Source organism: Xyrauchen texanus, chromosome 27 (assembly GCF_025860055.1).
Source record: "Xyrauchen texanus isolate HMW12.3.18 chromosome 27, RBS_HiC_50CHRs, whole genome shotgun sequence".
Taxonomy (NCBI): domain Eukaryota; kingdom Metazoa; phylum Chordata; class Actinopteri; order Cypriniformes; family Catostomidae; genus Xyrauchen; species Xyrauchen texanus.
The window spans coordinates 35,193,835-35,217,275 of record NC_068302.1 but is presented as its reverse complement, the minus strand read 5'-3'; the positions used below and the strand labels follow the sequence as shown (position 1 = coordinate 35,217,275).

The following is a 23,441-nucleotide window of genomic DNA, read 5'->3' as shown; positions in this document are numbered from 1 at the left end:
GGATTTCACGAAATTCAATTAGCTACACAATAAATAAATAAATATAATTTTTTTTACTAAAACTATTACAACATCTGTAATTTGCGACCAATATGCATTAAGCTGTTTATTTGTATATATTCACATACATTATGAATATATACGAACAGCAAAAGTACTCAGTGACTCACGTGTCATCTGTTTTCAAGGCCTCAGCTGCTTTGCCGTCTCCCTGAATGGACTCCATGGCAGTGGAGTAAAGAACTCTCTGTGCCACCGTTCTCCTGCCATCTACAACACTGACTTCTCCTTCTCTGTGACTTTCGTCCAACACATGGACTCCCAGCAGCAAACTATAGTCCATGATCTTAAAACTCTCCAGCACCTGAATCACATACAAAACATCTTAGCAGTCAATCTAGAACTGACACTGTGAATCTCATGCACAATAGGATTCAGTCTTTAAAATCATAACCTCCGAGATTGAAGCATCTGAAGTTGTTTACTTGTTGGATGGTGTCTGATTTCATCATTTATGAATGATCATTATCAGAATTTCAGTGGCATAACAGAAAAACATGTTGTATTCATGTTGTAGTGAAAGTGCCAGACTGATTGTCACTTTACACACATATTTCAGATTTAATCCATGGGAGTCACGAATCAAACCTGATGTCAAGCATTAAAGTGCAAATAATAATAATAATAAAAAACTGAATTAAATAACAGTGAGGTGAAAAGGTTAAAATATGTTCTGAGATAGCAGCATGGGAAAGTCTGCACACAGTACCTCCAAAAATGAGTTTGAGGAAAAGCTGTTTATGAGTGGTGAAGTAATACCCACTTTAAACAGAGTATCAGCATTTATCATTAATAGGCCACCAGACAAAAGCCCTCTGAGGTGATTACTGGCTAAAAATACCCATAATGCTCAAAAACGAAGCAAGCTCAACAATATTCCAAATTACGAATGAACTTGTATGTGATATGTCAGAGTGCAAAGTGTACTCTGGGTGTTAGTGTATGTTTGAATCATTTATAAGAATCATCATCAACATATCATGTAATTAAACTGAAAAAAGGCCTAAGGTTTCAATTTAATATATTACATGATTTGTTGATGAAAAGTTAGTATGTTGTTTATTATCACTGAACATAGCCGTGTTCTATTCACAAAGAACGTGTTCTAGATTTCATCATCACAATTTTTTAATTGTTGATCCATTTACACATACATCAGAGGAAGATGGAAGGAGTACTTTTTATTATGGTATTTATGTATGAGTCAGGGGGCATGTTTTGTTTTTATAATTAATTACAAATAAATGAAAGCGTTAAATAATCTGAATAATGTTAGGCCTACAGTACATAACATGAAAGGCCTATACATAGTTACAGGGTTCCCACTCTTTTCACGGCACAATTTTCCAGGACATTTTATGTACCTATCGGGTGTAATTGAGCAAAAAACACATGAGTGGTCATGATATTTTTTCTGAATTCCGTATTCAACAGTTTAATTACATTTTATTATCGAAATAGAAATTATTTTATTTATTTAAAATGTACAAAGCACAAAGGAAACATTACCTTGACTTTGAAAATGTGTCCATGGCCAAATTCAAGCTTTTGATATTTCGCAATAGCAAAGTAGACATCACACTTATTTTACATGCTCTTTGATGCAACACTGTTAAAAGGTATCATTTGTGGATTTTCCAAGAGATAAAACTTGTTGCACACGTGTGAATGGGTTAAGATTTCAATTCGCACATTGTAATTTTTTAAATCGCAAATGTGAACAAAACTGTCACACAGTACAGCCTTGCATCTATTACACACACACCGAGCGTGCGTGATGCTCACGACTCCCTTTATGATTTGCGGAAAACTTGCAGCAAGTTGTCCATTGATGCCAAAGGTTTGCCAGTGGTTTACTACTACTGGCGAAGAGCTGCAAACTTCTGGCAAACATTTAGATTTTTTGTAAGGGTCTGTGCTGACAGTGTTTAAGCAACCGGCTTCAAACATTCATTTTGAAGCATGCAGCACATGCAGATTATTTATTTATTTAATTAAATTTCACCCTTTTGTGCTTTAATAATCACATATTGCGATTTTATCTTGATTAATTATGCATTCAAACATTAACTTTCATCCCAATTATGTCACATTCTATGACATACCTATCTAATGATATTTTTATGACTGGATTCAGTGATTCTGCCCACGTCTTCCACATCGTGGAAATGTGGTAACAGCGGTATAAGCATACTCCGATCATTGAATTATAGAAAATGTATTCATTTTACATGTGTAAAATCTCCATAACCATGTTAACACATTGGGTGTGAATTACTTTTTTTTTTTTTTTATTTTATCAGCATCATTGTCTAAAATTTACAACTCAAATGTTCTTGTCGTTAACACAACAGAAATGTTGGAATGAAAAAAATCATATTTTGCACTTTATCAATACTTACTTAAACTATTTCATCACGGCAAAGCAGAGATGACAGCAGATGTGCAGAGAATGCACCTGACAGGGCTTTGTTTGTGACAATCAACCGTTGAAGTAGCTTCACAACGCACAGCCACCAGCAGTGACAAAGCGATACGAATTTGTGTATTTGATACCTATCCCGAATCCCGATCATTACCATGTTTTTGTACATGTAACCAAAACCTTGTTAGCAACACAGGCAAACAGTTTTATTTTACAAAATTATTTTCCAGAACAAAACTGCATTCCAGGTTTTCAAGGATGCGTGGTAACTCTGAGTTACCTTATGGCATTAAGTGGAACAAGCCCAGACAAGCAACTTAAAGCTACAGCAGTGAACCAATAATAAGTTGAAAATAATTTCAGATTTGCATGGCACTCTTGTTCCACTTGTTCCCTCCATATTCAAATGCATATTATTGGAATAGGGACGCACAAAACATACTTGTTTTGCATACCGTCAGGAATGCCTAAAAGCCTCTAAAATGGCCCTTATCTAGGTCACGCTAATACCTGACAGAGGCCACAGTGGAAGGTAATAGTCCTTGTTTGGTCACTCAAAGTGATAGATATAAAGAGAATAGTTTCTTCTCTTACAGGGAGCCATTAGGTCAAAGGTTTACTTCTTAGTTACTTGTCAAATGGTGTGACAAAGAGGATTGTATGTCTTTAAACATTTTAATTTGCTCTGAGAAGGTGTTTGAAAAATTTCCCTATTTACAAAATCCCTTATGCTTGAGATGTATAAACACTGTAGGCAGCAGTGTCCTCTTCAAAAACTGGTTTGACAAGATATTTCCATGATGAAAGACTCTAAGAAAAGATCATTATTAAGATAAAGCTAATCTAAGCTTTTAGGTTTTTAATTGACTACTTCAAAACAAATGAGCAGAGATTGTGCAGAGATATGTTGGCTTGACAAAAATGAATCGATGAATCAACCAATCAATCAATCTGTCTGTCTGTCTAGATTTTTTAAACTATGACCTTAACATTTCAAGCTTTTAAAATGATTTAAAACTTTCAGGCATGGCTTTTTCAAACCATCAAACAAATGTGAACAGTCTGTTTAATGTGAATGCTCTTCCTGTTTTTAAATTCTTTAAAGTTCATTCCATTTTCCACGGAAAATATCTTGGACTCTGCGGCAGCAGTCAACAGTGATGTGCTGTCATCCCACTACTGTAAAAAAAAAATCACATGTTTTGCTGCTATGTGCTGACATCAGTGGAGTCAGCAGAAATTAGATTGTGTGAGCTGCCAGGATGTTCTCTCTACAGTTCTCTGCACATTAATTAAAAGAAGGAATTAGGTGCAATGTGAACACAAATAGTGGCAGATTGTTTAATGACCACCTGATGAAAAAAAAAGCTTTTGGTATTTATGGTTTATTTCAAATCATTAAAGTGTCTGGAGAGCGATAACCAAGAAGTCTGCATGGCCATTAGGGATGTCATAAAATATCGATATATCAATTACTGATCTTCACTTTATTTTAGATATATTTTTGAGGAATCGATATATTAACATCAGCCTAATTTGTGTGCTTTCAATTCACTGGCAGTTGCATTCCATTCAATGTAGTCTGATGTAAAAGCTTTGAGAGACCACAAGTGAGTGATATAACATTTTCTGAAACTGGAACAGCATATCACACACACTTTATGACCTGATGGCAGTCCAAAGTTCCAAAGGTTTTTGTACTTCTTCAAGAATGAACAGTGACGTTGATGAGTTTGCAGGTTAGAGTATGAAACTGGTGTAACTGCGCAAACTGAACAATTAGAAATGGCGATGTTTATTATGCAATTTCTCTGTATGTAGCATTGAATAAGTTTCATTCAAGCTGTCAAACCACAAAAAGACATACTTGTAACTGAAAATACACTGCGTAGACTACATGAAAGATGCATATGCAGTATACTGTATGTCATCCACTGATGACTAGAGTAAATAATCTATGTCTTTTGGTAATGATTTGGGTCGAATTTAATGGAAAACTATGTGAGTTGCGCTCCGTGACGATGCAGTATTTTGAACAGCGGTGTGCGTATTATGATTTAAATTAAAATTATGAACTTAATTTAAAATATATTTTTTTGTGCGCGACCCACTTTAATAAACCCTGCCGCTCACACTTTACCAAAATTGTGTTGACAAATATTTTGAAAAGACGAAGACTATTGTGGAATGAGGAGCCCTATTTAAAAATCCCGATATAATGTATATTGTTAATCATCGGGAAAATCCTCCAGTTATCGATACGTGAAAACAGCATAGATCCCAAGCATTTGAAACTTAAATCATGTGAAACAGACACATGAAGCCCTCTTTTCAACCTGACAAAACGGCCTAAACAAACGCTGTTTATGATGCAACACAACGCATTTTCCCGGTGGGCCGACGCACTTTGGGGGTGATCAGGGGCAGACTGGCCATCGGGAGAACCGAGCAGGCCGGTGGGTCGGCCGCGAAACGTGCCGAATGGGCCGCGATAAGCAAAAATGTGCCGCCGCGTTATATAGAACGGGCCTATATTCCATTATATTTAATTTTTTATTTACCTATATTTTAATTCTTAAGAAAAAAAATTAAGATGTTCTTAAGAATTGCACTTAGAAACGTTCTCACTAACTTCTTATAATTTATCCAAAGATCTTTCTTAATTTTTTTTCCTTAAGAACATTTTTGTGAATCCGTCCCCTGAATCTATTTACAATCCAACTTTTTATTGTCAATATACACAGAACATCTTTCCTTGAGCAGTGATAAATGTCCAGAGTTGGGTGTAATGCATTACTAAGTAATTCATTACTGTATTTAAGTAACTTTTTCCTTGAAAAATGTAAAGTAAGTGATTACTCTTAATTTTTCAGTCATTTAATTAAAATTACTTTTGATTTAATTGCATTAAATACTGTATAGACTGTAGTCGGGCTGAAAAAATTAGTCGATGTTATTGACAACTATCGTAAATGTATGAGCACATTTATGCGAATGTGAGGGACCGTTGATATTTTACATTGGTGTGTGTGTAAATGCGTATAGTTTATAGTGTATGTGCTTTTCCCACTGTAGTCCCTGAAATGTTTAATTGTTTCTGCTGTATTGACTTGTTGTTGAGCTTCATCCTATGATGTTTTTTATCCGGTCTGTTCCACACACATGTGTACTCCTCAAAAACCTGTAAGAACACCACTTATGTGTTTACATGACCTCATTAAGCTGCATGCACTGGGAGAAACCTAGGTCTGTTAATCTGCTTTCCCTTAATCTCTTAAATGGCGTAAGGAAATCTGGGTTCTCGTTTACATGACTTTTCAGAACACTGCTTACTGCAAAATCCCTGGAATAAATTACTATCTTAAGTGCATGTAAACATGGTCACTGAGAAGATGACAATAATAGAGGTGCAGAAATTACACAATGCACCATTCAATTTAAATATTTAGATACATCCTCTCTTCTTACTGTAAAAAAGTAAAAGACAACTGCTAGCACTACGAGAAGCCCATCATTAACCTCCATTTCCAAGCTCTCCAAAAAGACCAGCACCATTATTTTTCATGTGTCAGGGACAGTGTAATGGCAGCAATCTTCATTGAATCAGTCTCGGGTCATTAAAATGAATGCTTACACTTTTCCGTTCACCGCATAGAAGGCATTCAGACAGAGTGAAGATAAACGGCTGGGATATGCTCTATGCGGTATTGAAATCCCATAAAGGCTGTTAAAATATGTTGTCTGGTTGGTGATGGGTTGCCCAGAATGATCCATTTACAGGCAGTAATGCCTTACTATTCTTAATTCTTATAGATATGGCTTTAAAATGCTCTGCAGTATGTGGCTGTGAGGCCTTGGGTGTGTTGCTTACTCAGGAAAAACTTTCTGCTTAGTGTTCATTTCACTTTGTTAAAAGGACAAAGCCAAAAGGAAAAGCTAACAATAAAATCTTGGAGTGGACACTTATAGTATTTATGGGAATTTGTTTAGATTGCAGTATGTGTGTGTGTGTGTGTGTCCTTCCTTGCATTAAGCACAACAGTTTTTAAAAGTGCATAGTGTTAAAAGGAAGACAATATAAAGAAACAAGTAGATTGAAAAGTTTAAAGAACTTGTTAACAACAAATTCAGAATATCAAAGAAATCATTTATGCAATCTTTAAAAGACTATGACATTTTAAATGTTGAAGTTAGGTTGTATGTAATCTTAATGCTAGTGTTGTTTTTCAGCATGCTGTTACGTCTCGTGTACAGACAAGTGCTCTAGCTTTTCAAACTATTTTGTTTTGAACACGAGCTGATATGGAGGCGATCCTGACTGCTTTGTGATACACTCAGACGTGGACTGTTCACGTGTTGAGATAAACTGGGCTGCATGTGGACAGTCCGAGCATACTGTGATGAATGCATGCACATTGTGTGAGAGAACCAAAAACCAAAAGTAGGATAATTCCATGTCAAAGCAAACAAACTTTTTCTAAATAAAGAAAAACATAGATTATGATGAAAGCCAAAATATTAAATACCATAGATTGATATTTACATTTCTGAATTCCAAAAACTAGTTATAGGTATTGCACTAACTGAAAAGCAACATGTGTTGCTTATTCTTAATAATATGGTTAGGATTCTCAAAAATTAAGATTTTGGCTATTGTTTTTATGTGAATATATAAAGATATATTTCCAGTTTCAAAATGTTTTGTGCTTCAGACCTTTGTTTTGTTGGACAAGAAAAACTAACTTCATACCACGTGACCCACGTTTGTTTTTTTACAATTGAAAATGGATATAATTTAACAGTTTTCAGATGGAGCCACATTAAGAGCCCCATATCTCTGGAATTTTACTATTTAGGGCCCTAAAATGAAGAAAAAAAAGGAAAGTTTGTTGAGAACCAGAATCTAAAAGTATATTAAGATATATTTAATACTTCTGGAATTACAGGCATTCCAACTTTGGCAAAACAACACAAAAAGAGTATTTTTGCTTATAGTTTTGGTGCAAATTCATAGGCGAAAATGTATTCTCTACAAAATAATGGATTACTCAGTAAATATTGATCCATGGCATTTAATGGCTTTCATCATAATTTATGTTTATCTTTTTTTATCTAAGACATCTAAGTTTATATATGTCATCAATAGCGGTTAACCTTCGCAATTCCAATTTCAGAAGGGAACTGTATTGGAGTTCACATGAACCGTACCATGACCACCTTTTTCAAGCAGACACAGGTGCGTTTAGAAGGTGCGCTGCATTCACATTATCCAAACAAACTGAACTTTGACGTAAAACAAACCTGGTTGAGCACCAAAAGTGCTAGTGCGAAAGCACCCTTGGCATCAGATGGCACACCTCTATTTTATAGTTTTCTGTACAACCGTTCATTGGGACTGTCACGCCTTTATCCAATTACATTTTTCTTCAGAGAGCTATTATTGTGGTATCTATTTAAGATATCCTAAAAGGCCTAAAAGGCTTGTAAAAACAAAATGATCTGTGGTTGGTCACTATACACGTCAATAAAAAGGCCTCTAAATGGCCTTTTTCAAAACTGTAGCTTCACCAGGCTAAATTGCAGGGAGATCTCATGGGCTACAGTGGACAGACTGTTACCAAACATGGTCAGTATTGTATGAAACTTCAGTTCTCAGTCTTCCCTCGCTTGGCCCTCTTGTGACTTGCATAATGGCTGATCCTTTTAGCTGTTCAGTGCTCATATAGGCCAGACAGAAAATACTTGAGGCGCAAAGAAAGAAATCTGGCCTTTTCAGGAAAAGACTGTTATAAATGGAACCCTCAGTCTCTAACCTTTTTAACAACATGTCATTTCTGGAATGCCACCAAAAATGGCAACATCGTGAAGCTTTATTGGTAAACAAAATGAACAGCAAAAAAATGCATTTGGCCCAGTGCCAGCCCCGCTCAAGAATTCGAGACGCACAAAATAGCCACAGACTGCTGGAACATCACGCCACATTGATTTGGGTAATTCAGTTACTTGTGTTTACTTGTGGTTTGTTGTTAAAAGCTTTGTTTGGTGGGAACCTTAAGAGTAAAACTAAAATGTAACATATCAGATATGTATTTGTCCTGGGAAGACACTACAATACTCTTTAGTAATACAGTTGCAATACTCTTACTTAATGTCGACAACTTTGTCTCGTTTTTATTTCTACTAAGAATTTAAGAGAATCATATGAAACACCAGATCCCAACTAGTATGTATTTATAGGAGCTATTACTTGCAAGCTCAACCACAAGATGCAAGCAACGTTAAAGACCCTGTGAATTTAACAGAGATTTTTTTTTTTGCTGCTTTCAATCCATACAGGTATCTATTAGCTTTAAGGTCATCTATATGCTAGTGTACTTCTAAATATTGACAACTTTAATTTTCAGATGATATAAGCATTTCTAATATACAGTCTCTCTCCTCCTCTGGTTAAAAAAGACTCAGGAACATACATGACATCACGAAGAGGTTGAGAAACCTTGTCCAATTAAATGCTTTCTAGAACGAGAACACACTTTCCCCCCCACAACTGTTTAGTGTGCCTGAAATGGCGCTGATCATGTATTCACAGGGCACTTAGAAGAGAGCACAATCCATAATGTAGGGCTGTTACAAACAGAATTTCCATTAAAAATGACTGACTGACCGCTATCATCTTTCAGCCATCGGAAGCTCTCACAGTGGAGGTTAATTGACTTAGAAGGGAATATGGCATAGGGATAATCATTTTTGAATGGGATGCTGCAATGCAAGAGCTTGACATGAGGAAAGTTGCTTTAGTTTGTTTATATGTACACTGCCGTGCAAAGGCAAAAGGCCGTAACTTAAAATGAGTTATTTATATTTTTGAGACTTTCAAGACCTCCTTTATCATGTGGATAAGTATCTTGAGTTAATGTCGTTGTTTTTTTGAGAAATTAATGGGTTGTCTTAACAGTAACTTAACAGCACAGGAGAAACCAAGGCAGAACTCCGTAACTCCATTTACCGCACTTTGGCTTTGTTTTGGAACGCTCAAATTGAGTTAGGGCACTCTGCCTTTGTTTAGCCATGCGTCAAAGTGAAGTTACTGTGCCGGCATGGAGTTACGGTACCCTATGGTGTAAATTATGGTGTAGTACTGTCATACATCTATCACTGAAGCAATCTGACACACACCACACCTCAATAAGTGTAGAAAACAAATATCGTTGAGTGTTTTTACTATCATGTTTTACCCTCTGGGGTCAATAGATGGGCCGGTGCATCCTGCAGGATTTGTTCCTCATAACAGCGGAAACAACTTAAAATACTCTGTAATTTTTGGGCATACAGATAAGTGTAAGACATCATTAGAAACTATAAAGGGTCTACTTTTATTTGTGTCACTTCACAATAACAACAAAAACTTGTGCTTTTGTAAAATAAAGAAAATAAACAGGGTGCGCCGTCTCTGTCTTCACGAGCATATTCCTGAAACACGTCACAATAATGAGCTGAAACTCTGCGAATACTTATCACACAAACATTACAAATTTAAACAAAACATTTAAAGTCATTTTATCTTAGTTCCACATTCTAGTGAGTTAAGGTCTTTTCCCTTTGTAGGGCAGTACAGTACAGCTTGAGTAAGTGTTCTTTATTCTTTATGCTAAGTGTATAGTAATTCAAAACATGGATATATGAACTTTTACTCGCTTGTTTAGGCTGTTTATGAATGAATGTTGTTAGTTAAATCATCGTTCGGTCTTACAAAAGTTGGCTGGTATTGAGATCGCTTCTTAAGTTTCTGTAGTAAGCGGCGCTGATATGAGCAACATGGTGGAAAGGGGTATTGATCATTTCCCCAGAATGTAATAAGGAATATCTCTACCATCAGAGCAATACAAGCTTAAAGTATCACCTTCATGTTTGCAGTAGGGGGCAGTAAGTGCAAAATCTAGCTGTACAGTCGTGCAGCCATAGAGGCACCAAACCACACTTACAGAATGCATTACAGACAGCTCAAGATGAGGACTCGCTCTTATGTTCAAACATAGCTGGACGGGGCACAATTCCAAATACAAATTCTACGTTTTAATCTGTTTAACTTGAGTCCTAAAATGCAGTGTCAACACTCTGTCCTAAAATGCTGTATTTATGACGCAACACAATGAAAATGAGATGCCCCAAAAGCGTCTGTTTGACACTTGTACATAGACGCTTCTTTACAAAAGCTCTTTTAAGTCTACTTCAGACAGATTGACAAATTGCAATAGACCGTGGGCCAATAAATATGTTCAATAATATGAAAATAAACATTCCCCTTCTGTCACTCACTCGACATTATCCGGAGCCACAATCCGGCCAGCTCCTTTTATACCTGTGTGTCCGGGGGAGTGGCATGCAAATTCCACTCGCCAATTCTCATTGACCTTTTCTCAAAGATTGGAGGTGTTTGGGGCTCCCAAGAGCAACTCCTAGTATCATTACATCAATTTCTCGTTCCCTCCATCAGGGAATGGAGGTTGCAACAGTAACCAAGACGATATATTGCATTTTAAATTCACTTTTTCTATTGACAAATCAATGTTTTACTTGTCTGCCACAATACTGTGAAACAAATATATTAATTATAAGAATTATTTTATTAATTGTATATATTTTATTTGTAATTATTTAAATAGGATTATTTATAATAATTTTATAATTATATTTTTCTGGGCAAACATTTATAAATGTGATTAATTGCGATTAATTCAATTAACTATTGCTTATTGTATTAATTAGTATATCATGTAATTAACTTGATTAAACATTTTAAATCGACTGAAAGTCCTTAAATTGTATGTTGCTTTGGATAAAAGCGTCTGTCAAATTATCAAATGTAAATCAGTAGACCGTAACACATATTGTTGAGTTATATATCAATACATTTTCTTGAACAAAAAACATTTTCTATGGTTGTCAAATACTGTAATGTATATTGAAATATCACAATAGACCATGCAAGACAAACACATTAACTGTTCACAACAAAAGCCTCCAATTAAGCATTGATGGACAACTAGGAAGGAAAATATGCAGTCTGATTGTTTTCAAAATCATGTCATGGAAAAATCATAAGAACTACAACAGTATCTACTAGACCATTTCGAGGTATTGATATTCTGAAAAAGAAAGGAACGTCAGACTGGATTTATGCAGTTTGTTTTCCAGCTGAATGGGGAGTTTAGCCACTCAGCACATTTTTAATCTGTTAATAAGCTACTGCAAGGCCGAAAACTGTCATGAACTTGTTTTCTGTGAAACTGTGGCATCTCCTCATAGTGGGTGTTTATGAATAAGGGTGAAAAAGAACATCATTTCAGACTCTCTCAATGGCCTCAGATCAGTGTTCGGAAAGCTACTTTGAAACTGTAGTTTCCCAAGCCATAATTTTGATGTAGTTAAAAGTAAACTTCAGCCAAAAATGAAGATTCTGTCATCATTTACTCACCCTCTTGTGGTTCCAACCCAACTTTACATAACTGGTTCATAATCATAGTGGTGAACAGAAGCATTTAAGCAATAACAAGCTACAAAAAAATGAATTAAATGAACTCAAATGAAGCAGTGAATAATTTTTTGAAGTAGTTAGTTCACACATCCAAATAAACCAATTGACCAAAACGAATCAGACTCTCCAATGCTACATACACAAACACAAAAAAAGAGAGTATATTAGGAGAGCCCAAAGATTATAGCATCAGCATGCTCTGTTATGTGCAATACAATGCAATAAAACAGCGATTTGGCATTTGTCACGCAACAGCATTTTAAAAAAGCTAACTAAAAAAAAACCGACCTAAAAAAATCTATTTCAGATAGTAATGTTGCTACTTTCAGTTAGTTACTCCCAATCACTGGTGCTGCTTTATATAAAATCTGGGGAAATCTAAATCTAAATGGCATTTCTGGAATCCCCAAAAAACACCTTTTTTCAGATAGAAAAACACAGGCAGGAAAACAAAACATGACACATTGTTTGTCTCTATTTTAAGATAAAATACATTTGTATGGCTTTTTCCAGTGATATATGAGCAAAATGATGCATTTACAGCATGATTTGTCTCTTGATACCCTGTAATCTAACACTGTGTTAACACTCAGGCCAGATTATTATGTTATATTAAAACTGACCATCATGGAATCTTTGGCATACCAATGTGATGTGTATATCTTTTAAATTACATCTTTGTGTTTCTGAAGCATGCTCCAAATAGCACACTCGGCATAGCAAAAAGGTTGAAGGAGAACTGTTAAAAACTCCTCTTCTGTAGCATAACGTTTCGTGGACCAAAAAAAGCATGCATGGATGCATATTTGGAAAACAAATAATTGGAAATCCCTGCTAAAAAAAATCTTCTTAAACCAGCCTAAGGTGGTTTGCTGGTCTTAACTGGCCACCAGGCTGTTTTTCACTGTTTTAGAAGAGTTTGGGGCTCTTGTCAGCTGGTCTAAACCAGCTAGACCATCTGAAAACATTCTCAACCAGGTTGGTAGACTAGCTAGACCAGCTTAAGATGGTTTAAGATGGTCTTTTTAGCAGGATAAGTACACCATCTGGGAACCTTTGACATTCCATTTTCAACGTATTATGATTGTTGGACGCACTATTCCTAATCGTGCACATTATTAAGAATGGGTAGTGTGCGAAGTATGTGAATGAAGATATGCAACTAAAATCCAGACCTGACAGATTGAGATTTGTGCACTCACCCGGCAGTCTCGCTGTAACGTCTTCGTCAAGGCGTTATAAGTCTCTGTGTCAAAATACAAGCCATCGTGCATGTCCACAAAGTCTAGGTCTTTATATGTGGGGCAGGTCTTCTCCCGCTCTTTCCGTGATGCTCGCCTCTTGTACGTGGAGCCTTTCAGGTCATATTTGTAGTGCATCTTTAAAGACCGCGGTAAAACATTGTTCATAACCACGAGACGAATGTTGATTCCTCCAGACTGAATACAGTACAGCCCGTAGAACTTGGGTAGGAGAGTCCTTGGGTTCTGATTGAGGTTCTGTGCAAATAAATGGAAAGAAATGACTTTGTTAGTCGAACTGAAACTTAGCTTCATTTTGATTTATAACAGCAAGTCAAATGATAATTTATGTAACTCAGTTAAAGGAATAGTTCCCCCTAATAATGAAAATTCTATCAATGTTGAATTAATGACATTTGATCTCACATGTCCTGTGACCAATCATCACTGATGTCATACATGACGCAAAGCATCTAATGGTGTCATATTTGATTTGAGAGTTGCAGTGGAGGCGAATTTTTGACGAACAACTTGAATTTCATTCTGTTCCTCAAACAAAGCTATTAAAGGACTTGGAATATAGCGCACAAGTCATTTGGACCACTTTTAAATAAAAGGTACTTTTATTTTTGTCATTTTGGAGCTTGACAGCCCATTCACCTTGATGAAATGGAAAAGAGCAGCTAAGATATTCTTCAAAAATTCACTTTTTGTATAACACAGAAAAGAGAAAGTCATACATGAGAAATATAAAATGATGAAAGAATTTTTTGGATGAACTATTCCTTTAACTAATTCTATTTTCGTTGTCTGTCCAGTTATTTTCCAGCATAGATGGCATGACTTTACCAGCAAAGGTTGCACAACACAAAACATAAATAAAGTTTGTTAGCCATTCATCTCTGGTTATTAGCAACAATGTTTACACATCATACTGAACTGGAATGGCTGGAAAAAGAGACACTGAGTACATATGACCTGTGTGACCTGACAGTGAAGAATGTTCCTTTATAACAATAAAGTTTCCACAAAATGTATTTTAAATGCTCAGATCACATTAGTCCTCAGAATATGCAGGCCATAGTGCTAAACAGTGTTTCAAAAAGTATTTGAACATTAAAGTCACAATTAAAAATGTCTGAATGTAATTACAAAATATCAATCAAGTATCATCTCCAAACAAAAGATGCAAGGCCTTTTCTCAACTAATTCACTTTTCTGAGCCCTTTTTGCAATTAATTTTAACAAACTTGTCTCAAGGTGATTTTTAGTGATTGTTTGAAGTCAGGTGCCCTAGCAGAGTAACCACAGGTATAGTTTGTCAATTATCGACTAGCTTGACAACGACTGTCCAAATACATTTTTATAAAAATCTTAACAGGATATCTATTGTTTAATTTAAACATGTTTTCTTTAAAATAAATGCCACTTGGTGTGATATGTTGTTATGTTATGCAATGACATTCATACATTTTTATCAAACTACTTTTTGTGTTCAGTGTATTTAGGCAGCTACTGAGGTCATTAAAACCCTTCTTTACTGGGGAGAATACATTTAAATGATGCTCTACTGAGACCTACCATGTAGTATCCTGGAAGAAGTTTTTGTAGAAACTCTGCCTCCTTGTGCTGGACGGTTTTGATGATGAATTCATCATCGCTGGTCAGGTAGAAAAGAGAGCCACTGGCGCCCGGATTAGACAACTCAATCAAGGGCTCTTTACAAATGGAGTACTGCAGAGAAAGAAACATTTATAAATAACACAAAATGTTATCAGCATGCAACTGTCACTGTCTGGGAATTGCAGTGCTAGCAAGGCAAATTTTCTTTTAACTGTTAAACGCATACCTCGGGTCTTTAGTGACCCAGGACCTCATTCCACCCCCTGTACCTCATCCATTTTCACATGCATGAACAGCATGATATGACTATTGTCATTTGGGTGTACTACTGATATTATATTAAGTTGTGCATCTATTATAGGCTCAATGAGTAAATACTTCTGTATAGCTTATGTGTTATGCTCAATATGTGTTTGACAGCCAGCTGCGTTTCATGAAATTTCAGTAAAACTAATGGATCCTGTTCTAGATTTGTCCTGATTTCTTGCATTATCTCTTTGAAATATGAAAAATAAAATATCACAATATGTTTTATTCTATTATTTTCTGATTGTCTTAAAAATATATTGAAAATGTGACACTATTTGGGTCTTTTGTAGACCAATTTGTGATATATGTGCTGTGTCTCTAAAGACCTGAATATGTGCAATTGTGTTTGGTGAAATTCCCATGCTTTTAATGGTTAAACATGACATTTTTTCACTTGTCTCATATTTAACCTCAAGAATGCTCTTCACTGTCACTTTTGTCAACTTGGTAAACAAGTACACTTACTTTAAAAATAAATAAATAAAAATACCACTTAATTAGGGACAAAATTGTGGGGTGGAAATTACGCCACAACTGTGGGACAGATATATATTAGAAAAAATGATAGAAATCATGTTCATGCAATAAATATTAAAATGGTTAAGGTTTGTTTCACTCTTCATTCAGATTATGATAGGTCTAAACATATTATTTTTTTTTAATGGATTTTCATAGATTAATATTGAAAGTCTGGGTCTGAGACAAGGCTAAAACAAAACAATTCTAACATAAAATGCATTTGAAAAGTACCAAAAATAAATGATGATGGCCTTGGAACAAATTTCCGAGTCAGTTTTAATGTGACCTTCATATAACAAAAAGGAAAAAGTTGAAATCTGAACTACAGAACCAAAGCCTAAAACCTAAGCTTATCTAAAATACTAAACTTTAACACTATTCTTTTACTGCCATGCAAGCATTACCATTTCCTTCATAAAATTAAAATCTAGTTAATAATTAGAAGACATCTGAATTCTGAAATGCACAAGACAACAACGCCAGTATTTGCAATTTATAATGCTGTACTCTGGTACATTTACAAAAATAGACAACTGAAGGCATCTTATATGCTCATAACTGCAAAAACATTGCATAAATGAACAACAGTAAACATAAAAACTATGAATTACTATTTAAACATCTCTCATAAAACATCAGTGCATTGACATATGTTTTTGTTACTATATTTTATTGGCACTAACCAAAAAACACACTGAAAGACTACCTTATTTTTGCCTGCATGTCCCACAGTTTAATTGGTTTTTCAGAAAAAAAATTTTCAGAAAAAAAAAAGAAATATTATGAGGTCTTTAAGCAAACATTTTTACTGAGGTTTCTGTGCTGGCTGAGTTCCCTAAGGACAACAGTGAGGACAGAACTGAACTGAGGCCAGACTCTCACATTCAGAGTGTGCCTAATGAAAGTCACTAGTCACGTTGTACCCCGAGCTCAAACACATGGCCGTTGCATTTGTTTCTGCGAGTCATTGAATGTGTGCGTGTGTGACTTCTTAATTAACTTGCACTTCCTCTGTCCTATCCTGCATAATTACAAAAATTAAAACAACAAAATCAAGAAGCATGAAGTGGCACTTCATTTATTCCCCTTTAGCCTCATCCACTCCTACTTTATTTTCATCCTTGTCTCTACATATCTTTTTTATATAGACATCCAAATGTTTAGTACCTAATTACAATACAAAAAACATTTTGAAATATATCTTTGTACAAAAGCACTTGGGAATCAAAATATTGTCTGCACAGCCACTGAAAAATGGCCTTGTGTACAAAGACTAGTGTATAAACTCTTTTGCAGTATGCAGTATATACTGTGCAGATTTTCTGCATGTATGGCTATGTTTGGAAAATAACTGAATACTGGACAGCATACACTGTATACTCTTTTAATTACTAATTGAATCACTGTTATTCCATGATTAATGTTTTAAACAGTAGTATGCTACCGTATATTCATATGTAGTCACATTACATCATGTTGCATGTGAATGTAGGAGTGTAGAAATGATGCATACTGTAAATTCATTTGACATCCTTCTTGATTTATTATTTGAGCAAAGTGCCAAAATGTAAAATTGATTTGAAAATGTGTTCGAGAATATGTTCAAGATGATAACTGTATAGCATTGAATTAAACATGCAATACAGTGAGCTCATACCAATGTAGTATATTATGGTTTGAAATACTATGTAATGTAGTATGAATAGTATTTCTAGTATGTTACCACTATTGTGGCCTTGACTGAGAACCTTTATGCAGATTTTTTCTGGAATATTTAAGTGTGGACATAAGCAAATATTAAGGAATTCCCATGTGACTATATTATGTAAAATGTAGTCGCCATGTCATTAGTGACATCATAAAATGTCATGGTTACTGTCGTAACCTCTGTTCCCGGATGGAGGGAACGAAACATTGTGTTGATGTAGTGACACTAGGGGTCAAACTTGAGATCCCCAAACACCTCCCATTCTTTGAGAAAAAGCCAATGAGAATTGGCGAGTTGAATTTGCACGCCACTCCCCCGGACATATATGGGTATAAAAGGAGCTGGAATGCAACTCCATTCAGGTTTTGTGCTGAGGAGCCGAAACAAGGTCTGGCCATTTCAGTGGCTAGTACAGTGTTGTGGCAAGAGGGACGGTGAAGATGACAGTAAACATGACGTTCCCCTTCTGTCACTTACTCGACGTTGTGTCGATGTAGTGACACTAGGGATCCCCATAGAAAAACGCCACAACAGCTGAACCGTGTTACGTGAACTGCTGATGCAGGTGCATGCAGGCTGCTGCGTGCATAATATCAGGTGCATCAGATTGCACATAACCTCCCCCAATGCCCCAAAAGACATCATGTAGTTCCCCACATCCCTGAGGGGGGAAGCGACGTAACTAGCATGGGAGCAGGCCGCCCCAGCCGCAGCCTTTTCTCTCTATGTTTTCTCTCCACAGAGTATTAGAATCGGCTGGGGCCATCTAATGCTATCATACATCCTGTCCAAAAGGATAGGTCAGCATGTGGCAATACGACACATGGGCTCAGCAGCCACACATGGAAGATGCGCGGTGGTAGGTCCCACCACGAAAGGGGGGACTCTACAAACACAGCGACCGGGGGCAGAGAGAGCTCTGCCCAAGGGAGACGCGGGTCTGCTGACAGGGAGACAGTACCGCGGAATATACATCACAGGGGTTACCGGAGTAATCGGCACCTCTGGAGCACCTATCCTAGTACAGGGCATATTAGACCCAGTAGTGGGGCTGGCTGCAAACTTGTCCAGCCAAGTTCGCGAACAACAGGGCTAGGGAGGAAGGACATCCAGGGTCCACGACTTTGTGAACTCGACTGGTGTAAAACCGCACATTTTTGCCTCAGGAGAGGTGAAAGGCTCTATACGCAAGCGATACAGCCAGCCAGCTGTTCCGTATTACCGAACACTACCTGTTCGTACCTGAAAGAACACAGGACGAAACCGGCCCAACCTGGAGATAGTAAAATCTCACGAAGGTATTGGGTGTTGCCCAGCTCGCAGCTCTGCAGATGTTTGAGAGAGAGGTGCCATTGGCCAGTGCTCATGAGGATGCCAAACTCTTGTAGCATTTGCTCGAACCCACAAGGGGGCGGGCATAGCCTGGGTCTGGTAGGCCAATGCAATGGCATCCACAATCCAGTGGGCAAGCCTCTGTTTAGAGACAGCGTTCCCTTTCCGCTGTGCACCAAAGCAGACAAAGACCTGCTCAGAGTGTCTAAAACTCTGGGTGATCCAAGTAGGTGCGCAAAGCACGCACCGGACACAGCAACGTCAGGGCTGGGTCTGCCTCCTCCCGGAGCAGTGCTTGCAGGTTCACCACCTGATCCCTGAAGGGAGTCGTGGAAACCTTGGGCACATAGCCCGGTCGGGGTCTCAGGATCACGTGAGAATCACTATTAGTCAATATATCTATATTGTTTTTGTTCATAGTGTGTATATCTGTGTTGTCTACACTGTAGCCTATGTCTGATTTTATTTTATTATTGTGTTATCATATTTTTGTAGGAGTAAGCACATCGTGAGCAATGTACAATCCTGAGTCAAATTCCTCGTATGTGTACACATATCTGGCAATAAAGCTGATTCTGATTCTGAGTGTCTTTAAGCAGAGGGCTTTAAGCTCGACTAACTCTAGCAGCTCACTAGGGACTTACCAGAGGTGGTGGTGTAGTGGTCTAAGCACATAACTGGTAATCTGGTAATCAGAAGGACGCTGGTTCGAGCACCACAGCCACCACCATTGTGTCCTTGAGCAAGGCACTTAACTCCAGGTTGCTCCAGGGAGATTGTCCCTGTAATAAGGGCTCTGTAAGTCGCTTTGGATAAAAGCTTCTGCCAAATGCATAAATGTAAAATGTAATGTAAACTTACCATCCACTGCGTCGTGGTGTGCTGCTATAGCAGCTGTGTATACCCTCAAGGTGGAGGGGGACAGCCGTCCCTCCAGCCTCTCCTTCAGGAAGGAAAGCACTGACTGGAAGAACACCAATTCGTGAACAAATGCCACTTCAGGGCATAAAGCTGCCTGGTAGAGGGAGCTCTGTCTTGAGTGATCGTGTCTACGACTGGTGGTGGTAGGCCAATTAGATCTTCCGCGTCCTGTCCAAGGGCCAGACGTGGAGGTTCCTGAGGTGGGTGCCAGATTGTGCCCCATCCCTGAGAAAGAAGGTCCTTCCTCAGAGGAATCTGCCAGGGAGGTGCTGTCGTGAGGAGAGTGAGGTCCGAGAACCAAGTCTAGGTGGGCCAGTATGGGGCCACGAGAGTGACTTTTTTCACATCCCTGACTTTGTGCAAGACGGCTCACTGGGGGGCTGTCTTGCACATATTTGAGTTGCGACAAGCGACGAGAGCGTACGCCGCCTATATATGCTACTGTCGCTGTGTTGTGAGACCGGACCAACACATGCTTGCTCTGAATCAATGGCAATAGCCTCCGCAGGGCGAGTAGTACAGCCAGCAACTCTAGGCAGTTGATGTGCCAACCCAGTCATGGTCCTGACGTCTTGGGGCCCCGTATGAGCTGCTAGAGTCAGTCGAGCTCTCCTTAAAGATGGCCCTCCTGATTGCGCTCACCTCCATCAAAAGGGTGGGGGACCTACAAGCATTCTCTGTCAGCGACTCTTGCCTTGAGTTCGGTCTGGCAGATTCTCACGTGATCCTGAGACCCCGACCGAGCTATGTGCCCAAGGTTTCCACGACCCCCTTTAGGGATCAGGTGGTGAACCTGCAAGCACTGCCCCGGGAGCAGGCAGACCCAGCCCTGCCCATTGCACACTGCACCCCAGCCCAGTTTGGAGGCGTCTGTGGTGACCACGACACCTCTGGACACTTGCTGTAGGGGAAATCCTGCCCATAGAAACGCAAGGTCTGTCCAAGGGCTGAATAAGTGGTGGCAGAGCGGTGTGATAGCTACGTGGTATGTGCCGCGGCACCATCTCGGGACACGAGTGCATCAACCTGAGTGGCGTGACTGCCCCAGGAGCCTCTGAAAGTGTTTCAGTGGAACCGCTGTCGTCCGCCTGAATGACTGAATGGCGCCCGTGGCCGACAGAAGCGGAGAGATAACGACTGCATCCAGGAATCACGCAAAGATGGAAAGGCATCTTTATAAATACGCGTCTTTAAAAAGACGTTCAACGTCAATGTGTGTGCTCTAATAGAGAAAATATACTCTTTAAAAGGAATATACATCCCTTTTACCATTGTCAAAGTGCCCAAGGGAGAAATCTGCACTCGTCATGCAGAAGGAGAGAAAGTCGCTCGAAATGCGCAGTATATCCAACAGCATACACTTCTTAATAGATGAATGCAACAGGAGTAGTATTCAGGTCGCTGATAGTACACTCGGCTCCGAAGAAAAAATCAGAATTGAGTTGCATTCCAGCTCCTTTTATACCCATATGTCCGGGGGAGTGGCATAAAAATTCCACTTGCCAATTCTCATTGGCCTTTTCTCAAAGAATGGGAGGTGTTTGGGGCTCTCAAGAGCGACCCCTAGTGTCACTACATTGACACAACTTCGAGTGAGTGACAGAAGGGGAACCCTACATCTGAACTGAATTGAACACACTCTGGGCACGTATTTGTCTTCTTTGATATTTTCACTATTACTTATGCTCATAATTAGGGTTAGGGGATTCCATAGACTTACAATTAATCACCTAAAACCACCCAGATCAACCAGGCAAGCACCTAACAATGCTCTATCATTCACATAGAATACCCTTGTAACCTGTAACCTTGAGTTAACTTTTTGCATGGGCAAGCACTATTCACGTATTCTTCAGTAAAAATCACTTTTGTCTAATGCAAGCTGAAGGCAGCACACTAAAGATTCATTTAAGAGGGGGTGAGAGTGCAGGTTCACAAATTACACGGGAAGAGCAGACTTAACAGACATCTGGGAGTGATACCGCTCGACTGGGCTAATTACATGCCCATTTGATGTTAAATAGCATAAGAGGCAATTAACAGCTCGAATGAGATCATATGCCTAATCAGCATCAGCCACAATTCCTTCCTGACTCTCTCTCTCTCTCTCTCTCCCACACCCACACACACACACACACACACACACACACACACACACAAGCACACAGACTGCATTGCTGCCACACCGCCCAGTCAGTCAGTGACTTCACAGGCACAATTGTGTATATGAAGTCACCTCCTAAGGGGCTGTTCAGACCAAATGCATCCTCACATAATTAATGTTCAGAGCAATGTTCATTTTAAAACAGTTTATTTTAGTCACAGCTTTTGTCTTTTGACAAAAACATCCTTTAAATACAGTCAATATATCTTCATGTTATATTCATTACTTATGGTCAATTGTCATAAGTTTTTTTTATTTGACTTTTGACGAAAATGTCCTTCAAATACAGTCAATATTTCATCATGTTGTATTCATTAATTTGAGATAGTTTTGGCATAGGAATAAAACGCATGTGATTCAAGATGCCTTTTAAAAGAAGAAAGTACTTTTAACTTGACAAGCCATCTTGTCAGACATGGTGAAATGGTCAAAGACATCTGTCTAGCACATGTTTACGTATTAAAACGATAAAAAACAGCGTAAAAGGAAAAAAAAAACCCACGTTCGGCTCAAGTGAGCTTCAGACATAACCAAGCAAATATTCATAAGTTGTACATTGAGAGAAAGGAAAAACGGGACATTCATAAACCAATTTACCACTTTCAATCGCTCCTTCAGATGCCATTTGTATTCTTTCAACTCATTAGTCTATGAACATCAGCACTTTCATTGACGACGAGTAACCAAGAGCAACAAATAGAACAAAACACAGGTGTTTGAGATGCGTTTTTAAAAGATCAAGCACTTTTAACTTGATATGGCATCTTAAAAATGCAGCGCTCCTGTGCAAGATGCTGAAAAAACACAAGACACAGCAAAATGGTAAAAGACGTCCGTAAAAACACATTTGGTGTGAACAGCCCATATGGAAACAGGTTTCAATGAATGTCCTGTTTAATGATCTACAACAAGTTATAATAGATATAACCAGGCATATATTACATAAAGTTGCACGTTTAAAATAGGATATCTATAAACAAATTTACAGCTTTCAAACGTTCCTTCAGACACAATTTGTATTCTTTCAACGCACAACCAAATCGTACGCACAGTATTTTGAAATACCAAAAGTAGCGAAGGATGCATCTATGAATCTTAGTAGACAGCATGTGATGCAAATATTGGATTTGGAAATTGATGCCTTCCTAACTCCATATCTAGCATGTGAAGGCAGCATTTTTCATCTTTCGGATGCATCCATAGATTAAACTGTACAAGAGCTTCAGGGATGCTGCAGAGGCACTGCAGTGGCTGTGAGTGAGGCAGTGTTGCAGTGCAGTCCCAGGCTCTTGATATGCACACTTCCATCACCTTGCAGTCTCACAACATAATGTGCCAGGACACATTTTGCATAGTGAGAACACAAACCAAAGCACTAGTTCCAGCTGGGAATTTAAAAATGTCACAGTTGGCAAGGTACACTGTTATAGTTCATTATTGGCCAGTAGTACACTTTTACTGAAACAAAGATGCTTTGTTTCTACTCTGATAGAGAGAGAGAGAGAGAGAGAGAGAGAGAGAGAGAGAGAGAGAGAGAGAGAGAGAGAGAGAGAGAGAGAGCTTTAAGGGAATGACCTTGTCAGAGTCACTGGGCCTTGCAGTTC

The 23,441-nt window shown here is 38.1% G+C and overlaps 1 protein-coding gene across 1 annotated transcript in view; it reads right to left on the bottom strand.

Annotated features, from left to right (window-relative positions):
• The window catches only part of pip5k1bb (phosphatidylinositol-4-phosphate 5-kinase, type I, beta b), a 59,653-nt gene that overhangs the window by 9,814 nt on the left and 26,398 nt on the right, over positions 1-23,441 (bottom strand). The window contains exons 6-8 of the mRNA XM_052094277.1: positions 14,843-14,995; positions 13,223-13,519; positions 171-364 (exon numbers count right to left, since the gene is read on the bottom strand). Of these exons, the coding sequence (XP_051950237.1) occupies positions 171-364; positions 13,223-13,519; positions 14,843-14,995 (644 nt within the window). The remainder of the gene's footprint in view (positions 1-170; positions 365-13,222; positions 13,520-14,842; positions 14,996-23,441) is intronic.